Source organism: Tachypleus tridentatus, chromosome 9 (assembly GCF_004210375.1).
Source record: "Tachypleus tridentatus isolate NWPU-2018 chromosome 9, ASM421037v1, whole genome shotgun sequence".
NCBI lineage: Eukaryota > Metazoa > Arthropoda > Merostomata > Xiphosura > Limulidae > Tachypleus > Tachypleus tridentatus.
Window position 1 is genome coordinate 69,248,078 of NC_134833.1, and position 27,125 is coordinate 69,275,202.

The 27,125-nt window shown below is 29.9% G+C and overlaps 1 protein-coding gene across 5 annotated transcripts in view; it reads right to left on the reverse strand.

Moving 5' to 3' along the window:
• Positions 1-27,125, reverse strand: part of LOC143225431 (sortilin-related receptor-like) — a 99,794-nt gene that overhangs the window by 11,450 nt on the left and 61,219 nt on the right. For all 5 annotated transcript variants that reach the window (XM_076454849.1, XM_076454847.1, XM_076454850.1 and 2 more), the window contains 15 exons: positions 25,683-25,799; positions 24,350-24,469; positions 21,338-21,577; positions 19,130-19,297; positions 18,745-18,831; positions 16,402-16,479; positions 15,459-15,593; positions 13,161-13,289; positions 11,314-11,431; positions 9,388-9,560; positions 7,937-8,043; positions 4,987-5,094; positions 3,888-4,134; positions 1,501-1,599; positions 1,091-1,234 (listed from right to left, as the gene is read on the reverse strand). In XM_076454849.1, coding sequence (XP_076310964.1) covers positions 1,091-1,234; positions 1,501-1,599; positions 3,888-4,134; positions 4,987-5,094; positions 7,937-8,043; positions 9,388-9,560; positions 11,314-11,431; positions 13,161-13,289; positions 15,459-15,593; positions 16,402-16,479; positions 18,745-18,831; positions 19,130-19,297; positions 21,338-21,577; positions 24,350-24,469; positions 25,683-25,799 — 2,070 coding nt within the window. The remainder of the gene's footprint in view (positions 1-1,090; positions 1,235-1,500; positions 1,600-3,887; positions 4,135-4,986; positions 5,095-7,936; positions 8,044-9,387; positions 9,561-11,313; positions 11,432-13,160; positions 13,290-15,458; positions 15,594-16,401; positions 16,480-18,744; positions 18,832-19,129; positions 19,298-21,337; positions 21,578-24,349; positions 24,470-25,682; positions 25,800-27,125) is intronic.

The window sequence follows — 27,125 nt, forward strand, 5'->3', positions numbered from 1 at the left end:
TTTATTTCAATGATTTCTACAACTTCCTAAATGAACACCAAAAACATTTTTGAGGTAAATATTTATAGTTTATTTTTCATTTTCTCTAACTCATATCACTAACTCTAGCTGTTATCATCAGTGTAATAAATGTTTAAAATTAAGGAATGCTAATATATACATAACCCCTAATCAGATAATTTTAAAATATATCTTGTGGGTTACATGTATAAATACCCATAAAAGGGTAGCCTTGGGCAATAAAATGATATCATTAGTAAGAATACTTTAGCCTTTAGCAAAATGGCTTTGCTCTTACTCAGTAACTTAAGCCTCATCAGTGAATCAAGTTTGGGTTATTATATTAACACTATTAAAACCTTTCAAGTATAAATTTTAAAACATAAATAGTACGTAGTTAATTATAATATAACAGCAAAACCTAAACACAACTTAGCTGTCTATCTAACTAACATCTATCCAGGTGAAATACAATACTACGTACTAGGGAGGACAGAATTGGAACACATGCTTGGGAATGAATGCTTAGTGCCAATATTAAAATAACCATTGAAAAACTGTAGTTCAATTGGTTACACTTATGCCCATCAAATATGTACATGCTGCTTGAAATAAAATTACATTGAAAGACGGGTGTGGCTACTTTCAGAATGTGAGAATATTTATTTTTTGTAATCGCTGAATTAATCCAAGAGAATTTAAACTAAGAACAGGTAATCAGAGCTGTTTAAATCTAGACACATGAACTGTAAGTGAGCTGTTACTCAAAATAATTAGAACTTTTACTTATAACACACATGATAATGTTAATGTCATTACAGTAAAGTGCCTTAATTAAGTTTTGAATATAATGCAATAAAACTTAATGATATGCACAAAAAGAAATTTAAAGAATATGTGGTTGTCAAAGGGTTAAGTGGTAAATAGAAGTCAGTACATAGTTAGTACATGGGTAAAACTGACATACTCCTTATCCTACTGCTGGTATGTAAGATATAAATTCCATACACCCATTTAAATACTTATAACTGGGACATAGAGGTCCTAGTTCTGGTCTGTTGCAACTGATAAAAAAGTAAAACTGACATACTCAGTATCCTACTGCTGAGATGTAAAAGATAAATTCCATACACCCATTTGACCTGGCGACCATCATCAACTGGAGTCCATTCAAGTTTTATTCTTGTTCCATTTACTTCTTTTTTTGTCACATTCACAGACTGTAAAGGTTTTCCTGCAAACCCACAAAGAAACAAAAAGAAGAAATTTCCTGACTGTAGGTATTTCTTTATTTCTGATAAATTTATTTTATAACAGCTCTTTTCTATTAATTAAATAATTTATTCTGGTAGCCATAAAATTCTCAACACAAGCTGTTATAGACACAGTTTAAACTAAATACCATTTATCACCTCAAATGATATAAAGACCTAAAACAAGGTAATGTAATTTGCCCTTAATTTAGTTATGTTTGTTTATCAATCATGAGCAGAAACATACCTGGGGTGGTGATGTCCAATTTACTCTCTCCACCTTTGAATTCTCCATTGTAACCACAAACTCTGAAAGTGTACTTAGAACCAGGAGCCAATGGTGAAACTAAGAGTGAAAAATAATAAATTAGAAACATAACAAACACTGATTTTATATATTGAGAAGAGTAAAACATGATGAGAAACATTTACATTACAAAATACACTGTCATTTGATACCTCACTATTCAAGTTACCAAATAAAATAGATAAAAAATGAATAGAATGAATTACCATTTAAAATCAAAAGTCCTGTACATCAAAAGGTTATTTGAATAAAGCATTTAAACAAAATTAATGTAACAACAATATATTAACCCCACACAATTTAATATTTTAGTTCAAATGATTCCTGTGTACAAACTAAAAATATCATTAGTGTATATAAAATTTCTGTGAAATATGCCATGAAAGCTATTACAATAAGAGGGTCCAAACATGATGTATGTATATGACAAACTTTTCAACAAACCCCATCAATATATTAATATATATCACTTTTTAGATAAACTAAATGAATAAAAGCATGACTTCCATGTATGCAAGTCCAAATGGAATAAACTAGGAAATTATCTAAGCAGTACTCATAGATTTCTGTTTAAACAGTGTTGAAATTGGTACTTTAGGCGAGTTATGGAAAGCCTGTAAGGATGTGAGGTGTATTTGTAACATTCAACAGAGCTTTCTCCAATGAAAACTACACTGCAGCATTGTTAACAAGGGCATGTCTAGACAATGTGAAATGCTGTAAGATGGTGAAGCTCAAGATAGTTCTACTATGATGCACTCAAGGTTTTTATACAGATTTCAACATTTTTAATGGAATATGTATTCACATTAATATAAACAATATTTTACACAGACACTGAACCCAGAATTGAATGCTATGCCTAAATGTTCATTTCAGAATCTAAAACAAAACACTTCTGACATGCATTAGCTTAGATTGTGTACTAAAAGCAGTGCCTCAGTCAGACCGAGTTAAAGAGCTTTAACAACAGAAGCCTTCATGTTGAGCAATATCACTAACCCATTTTAGCTGATTTAAGTCCAAACCAATCAATAATTAAGTATTCTGGTAATAATCTTAGTGAATAACTTTAAATGTTGCTGGAATTATGTGAGTGGTAGAAAAGTCCAAAACAAAAGAACATTTATTTCTTCATTAACCTGACACTGCAGAAAAATTATTTATTTTGGATATTCAACCAATATTACACAAGGGCTATTTGTGATACCATTTTAATTTTGAGCTGATAGACTGTGAGAAAGGCAGTTATTCAATAGTAAACACCATCAACTCTTGGAACACCCTAATCTAATAGTGGCTTTCAACTGTCACTCCCATCATGTACTTACAAGCTTAAAGTATGGAGCACAATTCTGTGGAAACATTACATGAATATACATTTAGATTCATAGTCCAGTATGTCGACCATGCCAGTCTCCAGTTAAATAGGAAAATATTTATTAAAATAATCACTGAAGTTAAAACAATCAATGTAAGCTTACTGTATGGAAAATGCTTTACAACATTCAAAACCATTTCTGTTAACACAGCTTAAAAAAACATGTTCAATCTGAAACACAAGACAACCTGCTATATTATCAATTTCACAATAAAATAACTTATTTAGCTTTTTCCATAAATTCTCAAGGAACTTGATTTGATTGTATAAATCTGAAAAACTCAGAAAATGGTTTAAAGTAAGACTTCAAGACTCACATACAGTTTTCCTTAGTAAATTAAAATCAATGACAACACAGCATACTATGATTTCTTCATTAGAATTTCCATACTTTAATCTGTTTATGTGAAATTTATGCCCTGTCAACTGTTTAAAAACAAGGAAACCATCCAGTAATGTTTATATAAATTTTATATCCAGCCAACTGTGTACTAGTGACAACAAGGAAATCATCCAGTAATTTAAACTTTTAAACCCAGTCAACTGTATACTAGTAACAATAAGGAAACCATCCAGTAATCTGCTTATATATACTTTATATCCAGTCAACTGTGTACTAGTAACAAAGAAACCATCCAGTAATCTGTTTATATATATGTTATAACCAGTCAACTGTATAACACTAATAGAAACATCTTTCAATCTGTGTTAAAAATTTCTATCCATTTTGACCAGAGGTGAAATCGAAAGGAGAATATATGAAATATAGTCCAGATATAATTTGTTTATATAAATGTTTGTACTTGATCAACTGTGTACCAGTAATGACAAGATTAAGAGAAAAACATTTTAAAATAGAAATTAACAGAAAACATCTTACTGCAGAATTTAATTGTAAATATTTGCTTAAAACTGTCAATAAAATTAATAGAACCTCAAAAGTTACTTTTAATAAAAGGTTCTTTGGTCTTTTTTTTCATCCACAGGTAGTTCTCAAGCTGATACTGATTTCTGTATTCCACAATATAACCATCCACTTTCTCTTTCAGTTTGTCCCATACAAGAGTAACTGATGTATTGGTCAGGGCTTGTTTTCTCAGTTTTGTGACTGGTTGAATAATAAAATTTTCAGCAAAAGATAGCTGAGCTGGTAAAGAATTTAGACTTTCTAGTCTACCTGAAACAGCTGTCACCTAAAATTACAAAAGAGAATAATATCTACAGCACTGAACTAGATAAAGACTTTATAGTTATCAATATAACTATAGTAAACCAAATATTGTTGATAAAGCACCACATCACCAGGCACATTAGTTTAATTTTTTGATAAACTCTAACTCTTTCCAGTACAGTGGGAAGTGTGTCTCGGCCACAGTGAATGGATTAACTTAATGATTTAATTAAAAGCCTTCTACTATTAACTTTATTTAGTCTTTAAATCTCCGTGACAAAATAGAATGTTAGTATTACACAATACTCTTCATTAATCAATATTAACACAATTTACACTATATTATATGAAGGACATTCAGAAAACAATGGAAATGACCAAACATAATAATGTTCACAAAAAATACAGACTTCCATGCTATATGCAGTTTTTAGAATAAAAAATTAGTTCCAGTTCTGAGCAACTACATTTCACCAAGGAAAGAAAAATAAAAACACACAATTATATTTTACATTTTTCAGTGTCTTTGCTTATTCTAAATGCCCCCCTCCCCTAAAGAGAATGGTATATGGAAATCATACTTCAGATATCCAAGAGCCCCTGAAGGTTTCATGACCACTAGATAATATAAAAAAAACTGGATGCCTTTGTCTCCAAACTTTATTATGCATTGATCACAAGTGGCCCTACAACATGAACTTCATAAAGAAGAAGCTGAATACAAACAAGGGGTTAATTTATTTATTCCCTTGATGTACTGACTTATTTCTAAAAGGTCATTCTTTATTCTAAAACCATCATCTTAAATTTATAATTTATCTCTTAATGACAGAAACAATAAGTATTTTTAAAAGGATACTAAAATCTAACTTACCCAGAATGTGTATGTTTCGCCTGGTTTAAAATAAAAGGTGATGGCCTTTTTATGTTCAGAACCATTCACAGTGACGGAGAGAGGAGGCGTAGGTGGGGAGAAATAAACCTGTGAAAGTGAAAATTATCAAATGATCTGAGAGCAAATAGATCAAGTTTTTTCTCTTATGATCTTGGGGAATGGTAAAATTGTACAATTATTCAAACAAACTTTCAATACAATTATAATTTACAGTAGAAGTGCATTATGAGCTACACAAAAAGTGCCATCCACCTGAAAATGTTGTGAATTTCTTGTATCTTTTATAACATAAATATGCAAAACTATATGTTTGTAGAACACATTCGACAAGGTCTGTTCAAATACAATTTCAAATCCTAACTTTCATGGTTTTAGTTATAATTCTCATAAAACATGTTTTGCACCTGCTGAAGTTTCTTAAATATTCTTACTCCAAGTAACCTACAAAATGATCAAACAAATTTCTCTACAACTATGGAGTCATAAAAAGATATCTAAGAAATAAGAAGATTCATCTGAGATCAATTCGATTTAAAATTTACGGGCTGTGTTAAACTGATTAATGAAACATCATAAGCTAAACATGGAAGGTAAATTGTTTTAAGTACTCAAAGAAGGATGGCAGTCAAGTCACTCAGGAATATCTACACAAACTCACTGAAAGCATGCCACTTTGGTGTGAAGCAGTACTGAACTTCAAGGGAATGCCAATTAAATATTAACTTGTAAAACTGATTTGTGTTATTTTGAGTTTGGCAAAACATGTTTTAATGAGAATATGTAACTAAGGTCATGAAAATTTCAGGTATTTACAAAATCCAGAGTTAAATTAGGATTTCAGCTAATATCTGAACAAATCTTGTTGAGTGTATTCTAAAACATAGTTATGTATTTTTCTCTTATCTCATAAAAGATACAACAAATTAACATTTTTAAGGAGGGGCACTTTTTTTTTGTCCATTCACTGTTGGTACTTCCAGTCCTTTGAACATAGAAATAAGAAAACAAAATACTACACATCCGAAACATGGTAATTTTTAATTCTAGCTTAACTCTTTAAATATTCAGGTGCAATAATTTGACAAACGTATTGTATAGGTTGTTGTGTTGTATTGCACTACAAAAATAAAAATTACTAAATGAAGTTGTCTGAAATTTCAGATGATTCATTAATAGGTTACATGGGTTATTTTTAAACATAATTTCAATGAATTTGTAGATTTAAAATGTTAAAATTAGTTTTATGTTCTGATTTCAAGTGTAATTTAAAATGCTTTCCTTTGATGTATATTTTAATTACTGATAAAATAAATAAAAATTTGGGAATTTAAAACCTGCAAATAGGGACCATAAAGAAAGTAAGCAAACAAGGTTGGAGATACTGTAGATGTTATTTACTCAAACTACAAGTCCCTGTTATGGCTCCGTGCTGTTACCTAGAATTACATTTAGTGGAATCAAAATGGGGACTTGCAGTTTGAGTGAATAATGTTAGCAGTATCACCAGCTTTATTTTGCAACTTTTTCAAAATCGCTACCTGCATGTTTTACATTCAGTTTTAAATTAACTTGTTTGTTGGCTTTTTTATGCTCAACTATGAGCAGAGGGTTATTTGATATAGCCTCAAACTTTATACAGTTCATGATGATCTACTATAGCTATTGACTATTTGATCACATTAGTTTGATAAGCAAAATGGTAAGATGCAGCAGGAGATTGTCAAGTATTTGTTTGAGAATATAGTGAGTATTTGAAATAATAATCAGTGATGATGAGAAAACCCACTTGTAGAGAGAAATATAATGCAAAAACGGCTGATTTGGGTTGAGAAAATTTTTTTTATGACCAAAGAATGTCGAAGTGTTGTTCGCTCCTCTGCATAAAAAAATTTCTCAACCCAAACCAGCCGTTTTTACATATATAGTGAGTATTTAGTTTGTGCAACTAAATTATTTATATCTAATGTATAGCAATGGGCAAATATATCCCTAGATTAAGATATAATCCCATTAAGTACATGTAAAATATTATTAGTAAAAAAATCAACCTTTATAACATATAAAACATCACTTTAAATAAACTACTGTCTCTTAAAATAATTATTCTATGAATGTGTAATAATAAAATTTAATATTAAATGTATTAATTTTTCTTACTACTTCATATATAACAGAGGTTGGTGCCCTGAAAACACTAATTGTATAGTATACAAAGCACTGAGCAGCTACACATTAGTCATCTAATGTTCACTAACATTCATCTATTAAGCTTTTTAAGCCAGGTACTTGTAAGAAACTTAACTTCAATGATAACATTGTGTACACTAGAATTATAATATTTTTAACTTATGTAAAATATAGGAGAAATAAACTTTTCCATACCCCTCCAACCTTCACAGTACCTTATTTAGTATTCTACAAAAGTTTTGAATGCAATATACCAAGAAGTTTTTTTTTGTACTGAAAAAATGATGGAAAGCTGAAAACCACAGTGAATGAACATGTATGATGTGACTTCAAGTATTAGGGAAGTATCCCTACAGAGAATGACAGATAAATGAGTAGAGTTCACGTATTAGAAAGGCAAATCTGAAATTAAGTGAATGTTAGAGAAGCTGAACATATACAGCTGAATAAAAAGGTTTGTCACGACTTTTTATTGGAGTGTGTTTTCATGTGGAGCAGATGTATCAATGAGTAAAACAGACATTAAAATATTAGTTTTGGAATGTGAATTTGGTACTGAGTGGAGAAATCAGAATTTATGAAAAAGCCCAAAGATATGGATGGGACACACTGTTCAAGATAACCATGTGGCCAAGTAAAATGACCTAAGGGCAGGAAAGAAAGATGAAGGAGACACATAAGAGCCATGAGATCCTGCTCCAAAATAAGTAAAAAAACAAGATAAAGTATTAAGTACGCTAACCTTGTAATTCGAAACATGCAAGTTCCCTTGTTGTGGAGGTTCCCATGAAATAACAACCTTTTTCCCAATTACTTCAGCCACAGTTACATTCAGAGGTGGTGATGGAGCTGAAAAGGAAACATTAAACTATTTATGTGAAGTCAGTAGTAAATACTGCTAAAAATATCTTGTTTATTTCAGTGAACTAATAACAATCAAAGCTCAGATATTTATGATATGTAAATCTTTTCATCAAATGACAAACTGTTTGTGTATTTGTCACAAATACATCAAATAGTATTACTTTAATATTTTCCATAAGGGGTCAGTCAAAGTATCGACCTCACAATGTAAAAGTAACCATTTTGCATACAGTAGCTTTTAACAAGTTTTACATATCTTTATTAAATTTAGCAGACTTCCAATAAATGTTAAAATGCCAAATGAAACTGATTTTTTAGTTTATGACTGACTCTACAAAGATATGAAATTAGTCTATAAAAATTAGACCTTGCCTCAGTAATTTACATTAATTCTGTTCCTCAGACAGAGGTAGTGAATAAATTAGGGAAGGATGAAGACCACAAGAACAAATTACACAGTGTTGAAATTTGGTTTATAAACTAAATTTTGAAGCCAAGCTTATTGGTATACATTGATTAAATAGTTTAAATAAAACTTGAATACAACTTTCTAAAAAATCATGAAATGCACACATTGACCTACCCATAACGACAGGGTTAATCATATAATATAACCTTCCGACATATATAGCACATCAATCAATACTTTTTTACTTGCATAACCTTGACTAATATTTACAGTACCATCAAACACCAGTATTTATTTAATGACTTGTGGTTATTTCTTAATTAAGAGAGCTCAACCACTTGCTTCCTTCACTTAAAATAAATGAATCATCTGTCTTCATTCATATGGTTGCCTGTTTTTTCTCACATCTACAGCACATCAGGCATTCCTTTCATTACATAGCACAACCTTCTGCTCATATCTACAGCACATTATAATAAACAAATCTTAAAATTGCATAAGCTTTTTCTCTCATTTGCAGTGGATAATGGCCACAATTTCTTTTATGTAGCATGACTCTTTACTAACTCCCTCAACAATTATCAATTTTTAGTGACATCACATTATCTATGAAATGTCAAACAAAGTAAAAATGTTGCTCTGATGTATTCTGCACCACTGTAACATCAGATTTGCTGTTGTTGTCATGTGGCCTGCTAAGTTCAATGTTCAGTTTTTTTTATATTGCATACTCAACCTTTTGTATGCGACAAAAATCTTTCAACTTCAGTAAATTATCTGAACAAGTATGTCTTTATATAGCAAGACCTTTTCTAATACTTGCAGAATATTATATCAACAAAAATTCCACATCATAAACAGACAGAAAATTATCAGTGATTTATTTAAACAAATCCCTCTAATGGTATGTAGCTACATACCAGCTTCCTCTGTTGTTACTTGAATGTACACAGATGGAGAATATTCCTTTGTCTGGTTGACTCTTCTAACATACACACCAAGGCTATACGATATCCCAGGGAGGAGGTTCTGGAAGGTGAACATCTCTTTTCTAACCCATGATGTATTTCTCCATGAAGAAGAATGAACATCTCTAACAAAAGAAAACTAGTGAAGTGAAACTCTTAACTTGGAAGATGAATAAACACTAATCTACCAGTAGACTTTACATAATCTTACCATCATAAGTACATTTATGTTAAATCTTTAAAGTCTATTTTCTATTCTACACAAACAAGTTCTGCTATTACAAACACAATTATTAGAATTTCATAATTCTTTACTCAGAGAAAACAATCTTACTCTGTCAAAGAATATACCATTACATCTTTTAAACTCCATTTCATTACAGAACACAGTTTAAAAAAAAATTACACCTGAAAACTTAGCATTTGCTACACAGCCATCATTCTACACGCGCATACAGCGTTTGCTACACAGCCATCATTCTATACACATGCACAGTGTTTGTTACAGAACTAACATTTCATACACATGTACAGTGTTAGTCATAAAACTATCATTCTACACATGGGTGGAGTGTTGATTATAAAACTAACAAAATCTTATACATGTGTCACAATGCTAATTACACAGCTAAGATTCTATACATATGAACAGTATTGGTTACAGAATTAACAACATCCTACACTATTGGTTTTGGAGTTAACATTCTACACACATATATAATGTCTGTCACAGAACACACATCTTATACAAAACCAATACTGATCAAAAGAATGGTAATGCACACCCCACCAGATGGCCAACCATCAAATCTGAACTGATATTAGAGTAGTTTCTTACAATCATCTGAGAAAAACATCCAGGGATCCTGGTAAAGTCCCCAACTTCACTCTCTTTTCCAAAAGTGGAAGATATCACTTGAACACTCTTGAAGAAAAACTTTTCTTCATCCCAGTGACAGGAAATTGGGTATGGTAAACACTCACTATCCCCACTAGTAGAAAGTGGGGTTGGGGTATTGAGGAACAGTGCTCTGGAAACTAACAGGTGAATTATGTTCTCTGAATACTTAAAAACAAACCGACTTCAATTTATTCAATCTGATGATCAGAAGGGATGGGCAAGTTCCCCTTTAGCTTTTGTCACAATAATTCATGGATGGTGGTACAGAATAAAATGGTAATACTATCTAGTAAGCTCATAGATGGTCTTATGGAACACCTGATTTCTACAGAGTTTGTTACAACCAGTAGTACATATAGCAAAATTGCTAACTTGTGAGGAATTGGATTGATAAAAAATGCCTGTCTAGACAACACTTGCAAAAGTGGGATCCAGTAAGGAGAAAAAAAGAAAAGAAAAAAGGGAATAAACAAGATGAGGAGAAAAATATTAACCCCTCCTAATAGATTATTACAGAAATGCTAACATCCTACAGAGATGTAGGGTTTATATCATAAAACAGTAACATCCTATAACGATGTAGCATTTATTACAAATAAGTAACATCCTATAACGATGTAGCATTTATTACAAATAAGTAACATCCTATTAAAATTTAATACATGAAGCTTAACTTTCTTCTTTTTCATTTCTAGATTATCAAATACTTAATCTTATAATTTCCATTTAACAAGAAATTAATATTATAAATCTAAGTCTTTCACTTAACCTTATCATAAAACCAGATATTATTTAAGAAGTTCATAATATGTGTATTTTAATATGTTGAAGTATTCCTTCTGTGAAAATGAATGAAATCAGGATATTTGTAACAGACACACTTCATTTCCAAAATCTGCTATTTTTAATCATATTATTTTTAATTAACAGTTATCAAAAAGTTTCATTAGTCATATAATTTGGTTAAAAGAACAAACCTATAGGATAATTTGTACTCAAAGTCCAAGGTCTTTATGGGTTTTTTCCACATTACTGTGAAACCTGTTGTAGTGACACTTTTCACATCCACAGTAAGGTATTCTACTCTATAGACATCTGAAAGACAATTTACAGACACAAGGAACAAGAAAAATCAAATAAAGAAATTAAAAAAAATTAATATTTAATTTAAAGCATACAAATTAATTACCATTGATCACACACTGTATTTACAAGAAGTTTTATAAATCTGATTGTTTCTGAAAAACAAAAGACCATCTTAATTCAATAATCAATGGTTTAACTCAATATCTGTTCTTGCCTCACTTTCCTCTAGTATGAAAAATTCTAATATTTGCTCTCCTAGGTATCCCTTTTTCTCTAATTTGTTTACTACCCTTCCAAAGCAAGAGTAAAATTTAATGAAAAATCCTTACTATAATGTTGTTATTGCTTAGACAAAGCCTAATTTTTATAACCAATTTTGTTTGGTTAAAGACTCAAAGCAGAAAATAGTACTCTCTCTGATGTTTAATACTACATTATTTATAACCAATAGAAAGAAGGTTTTAATGTTTCCAATGATATGTTGTTTTACATATAACTGTCTATTTTATCCCTATAGTAAACACATCAACAAGCTTAGATGAATTTTTAATGGCTCTTGTAGCATAGTTAGAAAGTCAGAAATACTGTGATAGTTATAGGACAATGTCTGCTTTTTACATATTATCCTGTGTTTTTTTGGATTAAAATGTAAAATAAGCTTTTTCTAATGATTATATACACATGTATGTAACCTTTACATGCAGGCTATAAAACTCAAGCAACATTCAGGGAGGAACTCAATTTATTACTTATTTCAACTGCATTCATCCGAAAAATTCTAAAATGGACATGTTAATAATTTAAATAAACATTTTATTTTGAATCTAAGACACTAAAGCTTTGTGCTATGCACAGTAAAAGATATCCATTGTGATAGGGTTAAACCAACAAGAAATCCAGAAAGTTCTAACATGATGCAATAATCACTATTGTAAATAATCATTAATTTATAAGAACTGAACTACACAACATATGGTACATAAACAATTATGACACCCACAATGCATAAACTATCGTAACGCTTGCATTATACTTTAACTGAAATAGTCTAGAATACCCAAAATGAAGTTTAAGGGCTCTTGCAAATAAAAATAAACAATTTTTAGATGAATAAAAGTACTTTTAATCTTTAAAAAATCACTTTGCACTCAGGGATGTCAAGACGTGGGAGAAATTTTTAGTTAAAACATACTTGATTACAAAACAATTCTGACTTTCTGTCCATAAACAACTCTTAATTATTGAAACTATACAAAATTGTATGAAGCTACACAAAATACACAAAAGTTAAAATATAGAAAATATAAAAGTCAATTTTGAGTGAATAATTCAGCTTATTTGTCAGATTCCACAGCAAAAGTGTTAATATCCATGAAAAATTTTCAATATCACTACTCATAATATCAAGTACCACTAAGGATCTGTTCAATTCTTTTGTTTATTCCTGAATACAAAGCTACACAATAGGCTTTCTGTGCTATGCCCATCATGATATAAAAACCTGGATTTTAGTTAAGCCTTCATATTCAACAAGTGGCAACTCACATACGGGACAATGGTTCCAAGTAAATGTAGATAATAATTTAACTAAAGTGATTTCTTGATTGTAGCAGCATTACGTAAAACTAGTGGAATCAAAAAAGTTTAAAAATGAAAGATACAATTTACAGTTGCTTCTTGACCAAGGCAGTATCACACAAAATTAGCTGGACAAGACAACAGAAAACAAAGTGCTCACCTACGCATCCCTCTTCATCACTACCGTCATAACAGTCTGGTTTATCATCACATCTAGTGTGAAATGATAAACATTCTCCACTAAGGCAGGTAAACTGACCAGGGTTACAAGTCACAGGAATTGTAACATCTGTGTTGAAAAATAACAAAACATTAGCATGAATGAAGGCACTAAACTGTTTTAATAAAATGCAGCAACTACACCATAATACCTAAATTAACATAATGAATACATATACTTCAGAACAAAACTACACCAGCTGTCAGAAAACAGCACTAACCACCATTCAAGAAAAAGATAGCAAGTCTGAGGTCATGAAATAAGTGAAAAAAGACAAACTGATTATATGAAGAAAGTTTATACTTAAAGCTACTGAGTGTAACACAAGAAGTAAATAACTCATTAAAGAAACAAACTCCACTTATAGACAGATAGTTTATGAAAACAGTAACAGTCAGTCAATGAAACAAATTCTCCCTGTAGACAGGGGTGATTTATGAGAACAGTCACATTTAGACCAATGAAACAATTTTTACCTTAAGACAGTAAAAGTTTATACAAAGGGTAACAGCTTGCCAATGAAACAAGTTTTGCCTACAGATAAGAGCAAACTGACACTACTTCAACAGCTAGCTGGTAATCACAATTAATTAAATGATGTATGAGAAACTAATGTTGTGTAAAAAATTACAAGCTTTGATGCTATTATAATTTATTATTTGTTTTCCTCATTTAAAGAAATACATTATGACCTTATTAAACTGAACTTGTACAGGAAACATTGTACCTCAGTGTGTTTCATCAGTTTCTACAATCATCTTAATAAAATGAACATGTGCAAGAAACATTCTGGTGTGCTTAGTCAGTCTGCACAAATTCATTCTTGGCATTTGCTGAATAGATATTACATAAATTGAAAAGTTAAAAGGATTCATGTTTAAAATTCAGTCAGCTGTAACTAAAACTTTCTGATCTTAAAACTAAATAAGAAATCAGAGCAATAACAACTTCATTCAAACATACTAAACAGAGGATTTCTATCCCACTTCAATAACTTGAAATGTATCAAAATAAAACAGTAAAAGATGTTAAAACAGTATTATAGCACAAGGGTATTACTATTTTATAAGACAGCATTAGAAGAAACATAAAACAAGTTTAGTATTCAGATGCAATTTCATTTGAACAAAAAGTACAGCCATGATGATATATCTAATCCATTCTTGACATAAATAACCCATCATAATATATAATATTTAATTCTTCACATATAACATTTTGCTATGATGATGATATAAAATCCATTCTTGACAAACAAAAAATATTCCCATAACGTATATAATACTCCATTCTTAAAAAATATTTTACCATGATGATATATCAGGCCTCAAGAAATGCTGGGTGCTAAGTTGCCATAGCAATTAAACATTTCATTGTGGTACCCAGTATTTTCTATTTTATTAATACATACACCTGGGCTGAATAGAACAGTTCTAGACTCTTGGAAGCCCAGAACTATTTCTGAATTCAAGTCCTATATTAAACTTTATTTCTAGTATTTCAACGGTGAATTCAACACCATGAGTTTTCAGAAAAGAAGTTCTGTGGTTGCACAGCACATTACTATTTACACACTTTTTTGTTTTTCTTCTTTCTGTTAATTAAACCAATCATTGCACATGTTTAGACTCAAACAGGACCAAAGGCATTTAGTTTATACAACACTATTAAGTGATTCTTTGCTGTGAAAGTAAATAAAAATACAGTTGTTACCACATGATGGTACAAACTGTAAAGTTAGATTAGACAGTTGGCTTCTCTCTCTGAAAATATTCCTAACATATACATAATCCATTCTTGAAATAAACATAAAACATTCTGCCATGATGACACGAATAACCAGTCTTTGAAATAAACATAAAACACCTTGCAATAATGACACATGTAACCTGCCCTTGAAATAAACATAAAACATACCTCCATGATGATATGTATAACCAGACATTGAAATAAACATTAAACATACCTCCATGATGACATGTATAACAAGACCTTGAAATAAACATAAAACATACCTCCATGATGACATGTATAACCAGACATTGAAATGAACATTAAACATACTTCCATGATGACATGTATAACAAGACCTTGAAATAAATATAAAACATCTGCCATGATGATGTATAATTAATCCATTCTGAATATCTTTCATTACTTAGGAGTTATAAAGGTTTTCACTCCTTAATTTTGAGATCTTCCATTAGACACAAAAGAATTTAAGATTAATTTACTTACTTATATTCTTATCATTACAGTTCCACTCATCACTACTGTCTCCACAATTAGGTATCCCATTACAAACATCACTTTCTGGAACACAGCCCATACTCATGAAACAATGAAAATCTGTAGGCCCACAAGTTGCAACACCTGTCAATAGAAAATACAGGTTTTTCTATCATTTAAAATCAAAATTATGTCTACCTTATATCTGCACAATTTGAACACTGACTAATGAAAGTTCTAAATAACAAATTATTATCTCGCACTTCCACCATGTGAACTTTTAACCAATAACAGAGTTTAATAACATAAATGGTTATCTCATATCTCCACCAAGTGAATTTTGACTATTGATATTTGGGTATCATAAATGTTTCTCATATCTTCATCATGTAAACTTTCAGCAAATGAACAGATCTTCAGTTTTCAAAAGAAAAAAAAAATGTTTAAATTTTCACCATCATATATTAAAAAAAAAACAACAACAATTATTTTTAATAGTATAAGGAACTATAAATTTAATACAGTTGCCTTAAGATATGGTAATTTTTAGTTTATTTTGACTAACAGATAGATAATAAATGGGAATAAGCAGGTATGCTGCATGGAACTCTTCAGACTATTACTTAACCCAAAAACTACACAAACATTTTATATTTTGAATAAAATAAACACCATGCATATCACGATTCGCAACATAACGGCACGACAACCTGAACATTCTGAATGAAGTTAATAGCATCTCATATCTGAAATATATGTATTTAAAGATCATATACTGTTCTTCAAATTCACAGTAGACACACTGAAGACTAGTTTAACATCAATTAAACTTGATGTCTGTTTTTAAGATAACTATTTTTAACATTAGGGTTTTATAGCAGGTCTTCAGTAGTTCTATAAAGTTAAATGGTTAGTAAAGAAAGTAAATAATTAAGATATTTAAGACACTCACCACTACAATCTTTTTCATCTTCTCCACCCTCACAGTCTTTATCACCATCACAAACCCATGAATTCCTAATGCATTTTCCTAGTTATAAAAATCAGGAAAACAGAAATGAACACCAAGGGAAATATTAATATATGAAAGATTTTTCATGTATTTTTTAATATGCTCCTATAAATTAATATGTAAATTTATCACTTTTGTGTTTTATTAGCTTAAATGAAAGAAAAAAGGTAGGTCAAATCACCAAGAAGTTAACTATAGAAATATATATTTTTTAATACATATCTACTATTGTTGATATATTTTGGACAATGCCCTTCTTTAGGTATCATTAACTGAGAAGTAACTCTGGATTACTCTTTGTGATGACGAGAAACCAACATGAAATAATGTATCTCAGAATGGCTGGTATGAGGATTAACACCGTTATTGATAAGAAGAGAACAATGTTTTGACCTAGGAAGGTTGAAACATTGTTCTATTTTTATCAATAAATGGATTATTCTCATTTAATGATACCTGAAGGGCCTTCCCTGAAATATTATATTGAAATAATTTATATATTAAAATATATCTCTAGTTAACTTCTTGATGGTTTGACCTATTATAACAACACTTTTCTTTAATCTCTTTCAACAACCACTATGCCTAACTTCTTACATAGTTAAACACTTCATAAAATTACTTAATCTTTGTAACAGGTAAGAGTTCAAACACCATGACATTTGTTGGCTTGTATTCAAACTTTTATTAAAGTACTGTTTTGTAAATTTATGTAAACAAGATTTGATTCAAATTCTACATTGCAATTCAAACTTTATTATTATATACGAGCTAATTTTCTTAAAGTAAAAGTAAATATTAAAACAACACATTTAAATATAGATTTCAGTGAGTCAGATATACTGAATGCAGCACTGTTTAAAAGTAGACGTTTGAGATTTCAAAATACAAAGTCTACAGTTTTGTACAAATCAGGAACTCAAATTACTAATGTTACAAGCTAGAATATAAAATAAGAACCTCACATCTTTATTTTTCTGAAATATGGCTTATGTACTGAATCAAACACAGAGGCCCCATTTAACTCTTCCAATTTTTGGAAATGATCCTTTATATAATCTTACTGCAGTATATGGCATGTGAATAACTAATTAACAGCTGATGTCCCTAGTGTGATTTCCTCAACCACTTTAATCTTTCAAAAAGCTACTGCATTGTTCAATCCAGGTTTCTGAAGGAGGTAGATTATGTCTTTAGTCTGCTCGAGGTTTCATATTCTTTAAAATCTATATGAATCTTAGTTACTATGCTTAATAAATTATGGTGGAATTCTATGATATCAGTGTAATTATTTATGATTTTTCGATTATTCAACTGCATATATAAAACCTAAAAAAAATTATCTTTGATATCCTCCATGTGTGAAACTTTCAAAGGCTTAGCAACCTATGTCAAGCAACAACCAAATACAAACGTTGTACCAAGAAAAGTTAATTGTTTGCTTTACTTCTTGACTTACTGTTCTATATATTTTAAGGAAAATAAATTTAACAACCTATATTTTATATATATAGATACACACACACACAATGCATAACAACCGAAATGTTACTGTATATGAGAAAATACTAGTCCATTAAAACACAGCCAAGACTGGTAAGACTAAAGATCAGTTTTATATTATGTAATGTTAGGTAGGCATGACTGGAAAGTCAAAATAGTAAATAAATATATGTTCATAAATAGCATTATGAGACTTAAGCTACTTAGACTAAACATCTGTATTTTCATGTTATACTACGTAGTAATTCTAGCATGAAAAAAATTATGTTATAATTATAATTTTTTTATAATGGTTACAAGGTTGGTTAAGTGACAGACCCCACATAGTTAGAGTATAGCCAATAACAAAATATAAAGTATTACTGAAAACAAACATATGAAACATTAGGAGGTTACAGAGATTACACAAATAAACAAAGAATAGTTTTTAATCATAACATGAAATCACTGTGTGCTTAGACTAGCGATGAAACAGACTATTTTCACAAACAAGTCTTTCGTAAAAATATTTTATTAAAAAATCTGATATTTTTGTGTATCAAGTATTTGTAATCTTTACTAAAAGTCTATCAAATATTTGATGACACACATGCTATATCAAAAGTTATAGTGCATATACTTCACGTGTGCATGTGTGTAGATGAATGTGTATATTTTACCAAGCCACATTGAAAAAGGGTTAATAAATATTTTTACAGATATAAAACGTTCTTCTCTGTACTCATCCACAAATACAAATGCTTTATCACATTCAATAAGAATTTAAGAATGAAACACAACCTGATAGACAACGGAAATGATCTTCTCCACAGGTTGCTATGGCTTCAGTTGTTACCATTTCTGCCTTCGTGCTATTTGCAGATGAACCTAATAAATATAGGTAATGTGACCTCTTAAAGTTTTCATAATGAATCATATCTCAACATTAAGAGAACTCAATTAGTTTCAAACCACATGTTAAAAATTGTGATTTATCTACTGAGCAAATACCAAGCACTTCCTTTATTTAGTTTTATCTAGAGGTAAAAGACATTTTTTCAGGTGTAGCAAGTTCTCTTTGCCATAACAAAGGTGTCTGATCCCTCCCAGAATTTGAGTTAGCCATTTGTTAGCTAACGTGTTCAAATACTGATACCAAACTAATCCAATGTAAATTTAAGCCTACCACATGTTTCTTCATCAGAGTTGTCACCACAGTCATCAACACCATCACACTGCCACCAAAAAGGAATGCAGTGTTCATTGTCACATCTCATCATGAAGGAAGAACATGTTGGGTTGGATGCTTCTGTTGATGATGTACTACTACTTGTCATGGGTACTGGAGTGGTTGCTAAGAAAAATACATGAATCATACTGTCATTCAAACATCCATTAACATGGTAAAGAGAATACATACAGATTTCTTTCTTCCAAAGTGACACAGATGTGTTCACAAACTTCTCACAAAGCACACAGTCAACTGAAAGACCAACAATCGAAAGTTTTACAATGAGCATCTTGTATGTGACAAGAAATGCATCCTGCTACAGCACCAGGCACATATATATTAAAGTATCTGCAAAACCTGGACAATTTATTGTTGTCTTGATGACGACAGAAAATTTTAAAAATAGTATAGAGAATAATTAGTAATTTTCTAAATGGTTTATGTTAGTTACAAGTTACAGTTTGAATTAAGTTAAACACTTGAAGAGTCAAGATATTTGTCATTATGAATCTAATAACAGCTTAGCACCACTATACTGTGATAAATAACCATCTTCATATGGATCAGATGACAGTATATATGGCTCCATCAAAATTAAATAAAGTTATTGTGTCAATTACTCTCTTAGAGATAGGTGAAAATGGATTTTTTTTAAAAAACATTTTGAAGACATCTTCCATGGACTTTTATGTCTGTGATTTGCTTGAAAGGGCTTTTAAAATTCACTGTCCATACAGAAATAATGATATATAGAAACCATGTAAAATAGAGAAAAGGAGATAACATTAGTATCAGCTCCCTCTTCAACATAAATTGAACTGTAGAGCAAGAGTGTAGTCAGTGCCATCACAGAAAATACAACTGGTTGTCAAACAGGAAGCTGAAAGGTTCAATGATTAAACCTAAAGCATTAAAAACAGTCATGTTAAATTCTGAAATGTAAGTGAAAAACTTAAGTGGGGTATTACTTCATGAAATGAAGAAATACATTCATCCCAGTGTAAACTCACAGCCAAATTATCATGAAACATAATCCCTTATAACATGGGAAAACTGATTCCTCATTTTCAAATATCCAATAGTTAATTTAAAGATGTGTTTTGTTAACCCATCAAACTCATCTTCTATGAATAAAAAATCAAAATTTCGTGTGGAATTTATTTAGCAAAGCTGTCAGATCATGTCAGCTTTAGAGACACTTCAACTATACTTAAATAAAATAAGTATACAGAAATAATTGAAAATCAATTGTACCATGAAGAGTTACAGTTAAAAAAAAAACTTACAAGAAAATAAAGTTGAAAATCAGTTTTACTTGACCAATAAAAATGTGTCAAAATAATTTTGACATATAAACATGTGAATAAGGTAATCATAAATCAATCTGAACATATACAAGTCTTTCACAGAAAAATTTAAGCAAGCTAAACAAATAGAAATCTTTCATGAGAAGATCAAAAGCAAGCTACTCATGTAAAGTTTTCATAGGAAGATATAAAGCAAGTTGAAAACGTCTTTTAGGAAGATATAAAGCAAGTTGAAAACGTCTTTTAGGAAGATATAAAGCAAGTTGAAAACGTCTTTTAGGAAGATATAAAGCAAGTTGAAAACGTCTTTTAGGAAGATATAAAGCAAGTTGAAAACGTCTTTTAGGAAGATTTAAAGCAAGTTGAAAATGTCTTTTAGGAAGATTTAAAGCAAGATAAACAATGTTTTGGAATAAAATGGGTCCTACTGGTCTCTTAGCTGTGCCATCCTTTAAACTATTTTTTTAATCTTAAAGTCAGCTCTTATCATTCATGTACTTATCTAGCTTCTTCTTAAACTAAACTAAACATTTACAAGTCATTCATAAGATCTAAAACAAGCTAGACATTAGTCTTTCAAGAATTGGAAATTACGAGATTCAACAACATACAGAATATTCAAAAAGGTCATAATACATGTTTTTGTCTTAAGAAATATGAATATTTCATTATAAAACCTCTCTTTATGGGTATTTTCATTATACATTGCTATTCTTAATAACCAAAACATGTCTTTATATTACTATGAATAAAAGTAAAACTCAAGCTGCTATCGAGAATAACCCTGACAGAATGTGACAAAATATGATACAGACTACAAAACATTCTATTCTGTTTCAAAGTATTTTTAACTCACTGCAGTTTTCTTCATCACTTCCATCTCCACAGTCATCTTCACTGTCACAACGCCACGTAGCAAAAATACACCGACTGTTGTTGCAGTGAAACTGATATGGTGCACAAGTTGATTTCACACAATGTTTTTCATCACTACCATCTTTACAGTCTAAGTCCCCATCACACCTCCAAAAGGCAGGCACACAGTTCCCACCTTCTGTGCACCTGAACTCAGTTGATTCACATGAAGATACTTCAGCTACAAAATACACAACAAATTTAATGAACACTTCATTTTAAATAACTTCAAGTTATATCCAAGTTAAAACCATAATTTTAGGTCATGCATATAAATATTTGGTGATGTAGAGAAATACTTAGGGATTTTGTAATTAACTGATATATATTTAGTTTTCTTGGACTAATTACCCAAATTCACAAAAAGAAAACATACATTGAGAACATGTGAGAACTACACATTTATCAATTCTATTTGGACAGCTTAGCTTTTCTACACATGCCACAACATTTTATAGTTACATCCAAAATTTAATATAAAAACTACTACTAACAGATGCCAAATACATTTAATATCATAATGTAATTTACAATACAAATTTATATATACATTCTAATTTCTTAGTTTCAAAATGTTCTCCATCTTCCCTTTTATTTTCAGGTCATGGCAAGAACTCTCAATGTTCTTATTTCAAATGTTTGAACTCCAAAATCGAAAGTCCAGTGTTAAAGTGTGGTTTTCCTAATGTCTCCAATGACTGACAGATAACTAAATTTTCTTGGCACATAACTTGCTCATTTGTCCTTAAGTTTCTAGGCTGGTTTCTAAACACCACCATTTTATCTGATGATCCTTTTGGAATTGGCAGCAATACACAATAATAAATTATTATTGGTGTGGTTATAATTAATCACAAAGCTAAACAATGGGCTATTGCTATTTGTGCTCTGCCCACCACAGGTATTGAAACATGATTTTTTAACACTCCAAGACTGCAGGCTTACATCAAAGCTACTGGGGGATAATTATCATTGTTTTCAGACAACCTTTGTTCACAATTTTTGCTTTATCTATGTTTAAAAATGCATATTTGAAAGTTAAATCCATTTTAAAATTAACCACGATTTGAAAACAAAATAAAAAATTACAAGCTTATGTAACAATTAGTGCATGGCTCTAATATTCCTGATGTGATGCATCATTCTTCAGGCATGATAAACAAATTTAAGAAAAGCCATGCAATAAAATTACAAAAATAAGAATAAATTATATATGAAAATGTAAGATGAAGAAACTTAATGTCAAATCCTACTCTGTAAACATAACTGTTGAAAGAAGGTAGGTTCATTTAATTTCCACTTTACAGTTATTACTCAGTTGCAGTTAGTATTAGGTAGAGATAAATACTAAAATTAAGTATGGTAACTTTTAAGAGGAATTGGAGTATTTTTTATTCACAGCATTAAAATTCACACTACACTCTGACAGACTCTGTAAATGCACAGAAAATAGTTTAGTAAAAGTTATTTTACAATAAATGTTACTTTGTGTAAACACTTACTAAAAGTAAAATTATTGCAAATTGTATGAAAGTATCCTTAGTAAATTAGCAATTAAAGTACACATTACAATTGATTCTCAGCACCATTTTTAAATTCCTTTTTTTGTACAATGCTACACCACATTCAGAATTTAATTAAACAACTTTACTATCCATGTATGAAAATGAGATTAACATTATAATGCATAAGGTGAATTTATGTCGCAAATTTTAATTACTTTGTTTCAAAGGATATCTTTCAATAATACAGTTAAATTGCAGTTTTTGCATCAAATGACCCATATAATTTGAAATCTCCACTTCAGCAATGTTTCTTTCATAGATATACAAGTTGAAATATAAAAGAATTTCTATATACTAAGTACATGTTTGACATTATTGTCATGAGATCTATGGTATGCAAGCTGGATTATCTGAGCAACAGTTATAAATTTTCCAATACTTGACAATTGTCACACCCACCTTCTATATTTTACCTTGAGATTTACAACGCACACGCAGTAAGTCGACAAAAGTGTATATAGTCCTTAGAAAGAGCTCAGCTTACACTGTACTTAACTAATGGATATTTTGAAATTTGCATGAAGCTATCCTTACAGTGTACATGTAACTGCTGTTCATACTGTTGTCTCCTTTGATCTAATGTGTACTGTGGTTTCTTCCCAAAATATGCTATAGTTAGAGAGACAGTCAAGTTCTACCTGGATCTTCCTTTACATTATATATAATTAGGTATTATGTTTGTCTTAAAAGCCATATTTGTTTATCATCTTTCAAAATCAAGTTAGTTATAAACAAGGTAGTAAGTGTTAAATTGTTTCAGTAATGTACCTATTGGGAAATCCACATGAACACCAGTTAATGTGCAGGTATAAAGATAATAAAAAATAACCTCCAAGTGAAATAAAAGACTTGAAATTATGCACATATGAAAAAATACGACTTTTCGTGAATTTTAATGAAGAGTTGAAACGTGTACGTGCATGTGTGTGTACATTGACAGTAATATAGTTAATGATATATTAGGGAAAACAGAAAATAAAATACAAATATTTACTTTAAAACCTTTTAACATTCATTTATGAGAATCTAAAGGCTATACAAATGAAATGTGAAAACTTTAAGAAAAAAACAGTATTTTTATACTTCAGATAAAAATCCCCTTGCAGGTGAACTATTCAAAGTGTGAGTACAAATAACTACATAAAATAACAATTTTGTATTAGAAATAGCAAAAAAAATTAAAATGCTATATTTTTCCAAAACTACATACTTTTAAAAACATTTTTGTTAAATGTTAAACAATTTCATTCACCAGTTTAACTTTTGGAATGATACTATATTTTAGTGTCTTGTATTAATATATCAACTTGACTTTTAGTTACTTAACCACCCCACACAATATTCATTAATGCCTTATCACAGTTATTACATTCTTTGCATCAACTTACTTGTACAGTTTCTTTCATCAGTATTATCTCCACAGTCATTGTCAAAATCACAACGAAACTGCTCTTGGATACAGCGACCATTGTCACACTGGAACTCCTTTTTACCACATGCTTTGAAATCTTGAAGGGTAAATGACAATGAATTATGTTTCATGATACTACAATCCCATAACATAAAACGTAGATGACAATGAATTATGTTTCACAATACTACAATCCCACCACAACCTGTGTACATGTAATAAATCATCACCTTACAAACTACAAAAACAAAAAATATTTTCTGAATTAACAGTACATAAATATCATTCCTATAATATTTAATTATTTTTTAAAAAGATATATAGTTTAATGTCACTTTTTGTTAGAAGTATTTAAATTACTCATCAATTAAATTTCCTTGATGATGAAGAAAATCTGAGAATATTTTTGAATCTTCTGATACATTTAACTCCTTCCTTTTATGTTTGATTGAATCAACATAACTATTTTGTATTCATTACAATTTCCATATTATAATTTTTAATACAGTACATTCAGAAAATCTGGAAAACTTTCAGCAAACACAAATGTTACATTCTTCAAATAAGCATTTTTAATAATGATTTGTTTGTGAATATATCAAGTTGCTTTCTTTACTAGTCTAAGAGCAAAGTGATTTTCATGTTAAGATTAAAAATACTTTAACTTGTTTTAAATTTTTCAAATTTCTCATGTAATATGTACAACCTAAATAATTACAAATTGGTATTTCTCTCCATCATAACTCTGTGTAAACGTTGATGACGAATACTTGTACAGATGTTTTCAACATAATAATTAATACTTGTACAAGGATGTTTAACATAATTAATACTTGTACACAGATGATGTTGCTATTTTCAACATTACCAGTAATACTTGTACATAGACATTTATTTTCAACATGAGTAATACTTGTACTTGTCACTGTCATTAGGTAGATATTGTTATAAGAGGAATACTGTATAGTATTTTAAAATTATAATGACTTACTGAGGTGATATTTAAAATACATTATTAATGAACTATCCAAGCCATCCCTATATATATTGCCTGCCTATCTAATAAAGGTAAAATATTAGGGCTATAAATGTTGAAACTATTTCCATATGTTGGTATAGGTTTAAAGTTGTGTTTACACGTTTTTATGAAAAGTTGTCGACTTAAACTTCTTTAGGTTTTGAAATCCAAGAAAACATATAGCATACTTTTTCACCATTTAACTAAATTAAAAAAAAAAGAAACATTTAAGTTTTTTTTAAACCATTACCAGTTTAGCCAAGCTTTAAATAAAATATTTATTAAGACTTACGGCAGTCCTTTTCATCAGAGGCATCTTCACAGTCTTTATCAGTGTCACACTTCCAAGTTGCAGGGATACAACGTCCAGAAGGGCAGAGAAATTGATTTTCATCACATGTGTGAAGCTCTATAGTTATAGTAATTTTCAATTAGAGCACTATCAATTTTGATATAAATTATCAAACAGAAACATTTACCCAACAGTTATGTTACTTTAAAACTATTAACCAAGAGAAAAACATTTACCTAACAATTATGGTACTTTAAAACTATAAAACAAGAGAAACCTAACCCATTGTTCAATTACTTCATTATTTTACAGAAATAAGTTGTACACACTTACTGCAAAACTTATATAGTAATAAAGTTACTCATATTTTGTGGTTTTAATATATTTGAAATTGCAAAACTGTGAAAGCTTCCTGTCTGTATCCTTCAGATTAAATTTATACAGTAATTACAAAAATCAAGATATACTTCACCTTTCATTGCAATGTAAGACAACTTAAAGCTGTATTAAAAGAATTATGGTTTATTACTCTTATTACAGATTAAGTCATCTTAACATAAAGGTGATTTACAACTGATATTCCAGTTTGTGTATGTAACATCCTTCACCCAAAGTTGGTTGCCTCAATTACCATAACTTTTGGTGTAGCAAGTGGAAACTGTTCAAATGTGTAAACAGGCTATTTTATTTTAGGATTTTTGTCCAAGAGAAGACAATAAAAGAACACCCTGAAATACAGCACATTTTCACTTTTTTATATTAATTTTTGGCTTACTTTACTTACAATTGATTGGGTTTATTGTCATAAAATGCATATCATAATTAGATCTTCCATATATTGTCTTCCCACTAATTTCTCCAATAAGAGTATTAAAATGTATAGCAGACAGTTCTTATGTTACAGCTTTCTAACAGAATACGTTACATGAACTTATAAAAAATTATCACTACTAGATAAGAATACAAAAATGGTTAAACCCCAAGATCATGGTGAATTGAGAGTTCAGACATTAATGTAATTCAACCAAATAACCATTTTTCATGCTTTTCTAAATTTTTTTAGAAAAACATCAATTTCATTTCTTTTTCTAGGAGTGTTTTGTCTGTTTTTATCAGTTCAACTTTAGAATCGGAAACACTAATTATAACTGCAAACAGTTCAAGAGCACAGTGAGCTGTTTTATCTTAGAATTTTTAGCCAAAAAGGGGAGTAAAAAACATACACACAGTTAAACATAGAAAATTTCAACTTTGTTTTTTCAATATAGGACTTTGGATTTGAATTTAATTTGCATGCTTAATTAAATCAACATCTAATGATTGCAAAATTTATAATAAAGGAAAGAAGGAATGGGAAATGTCTCACTTTCTGCCCTTCATATAATGTTTTGTTTCATAAAAAATACTCTTAACAACTGTAAATAAAAATAAAAGCATACATGT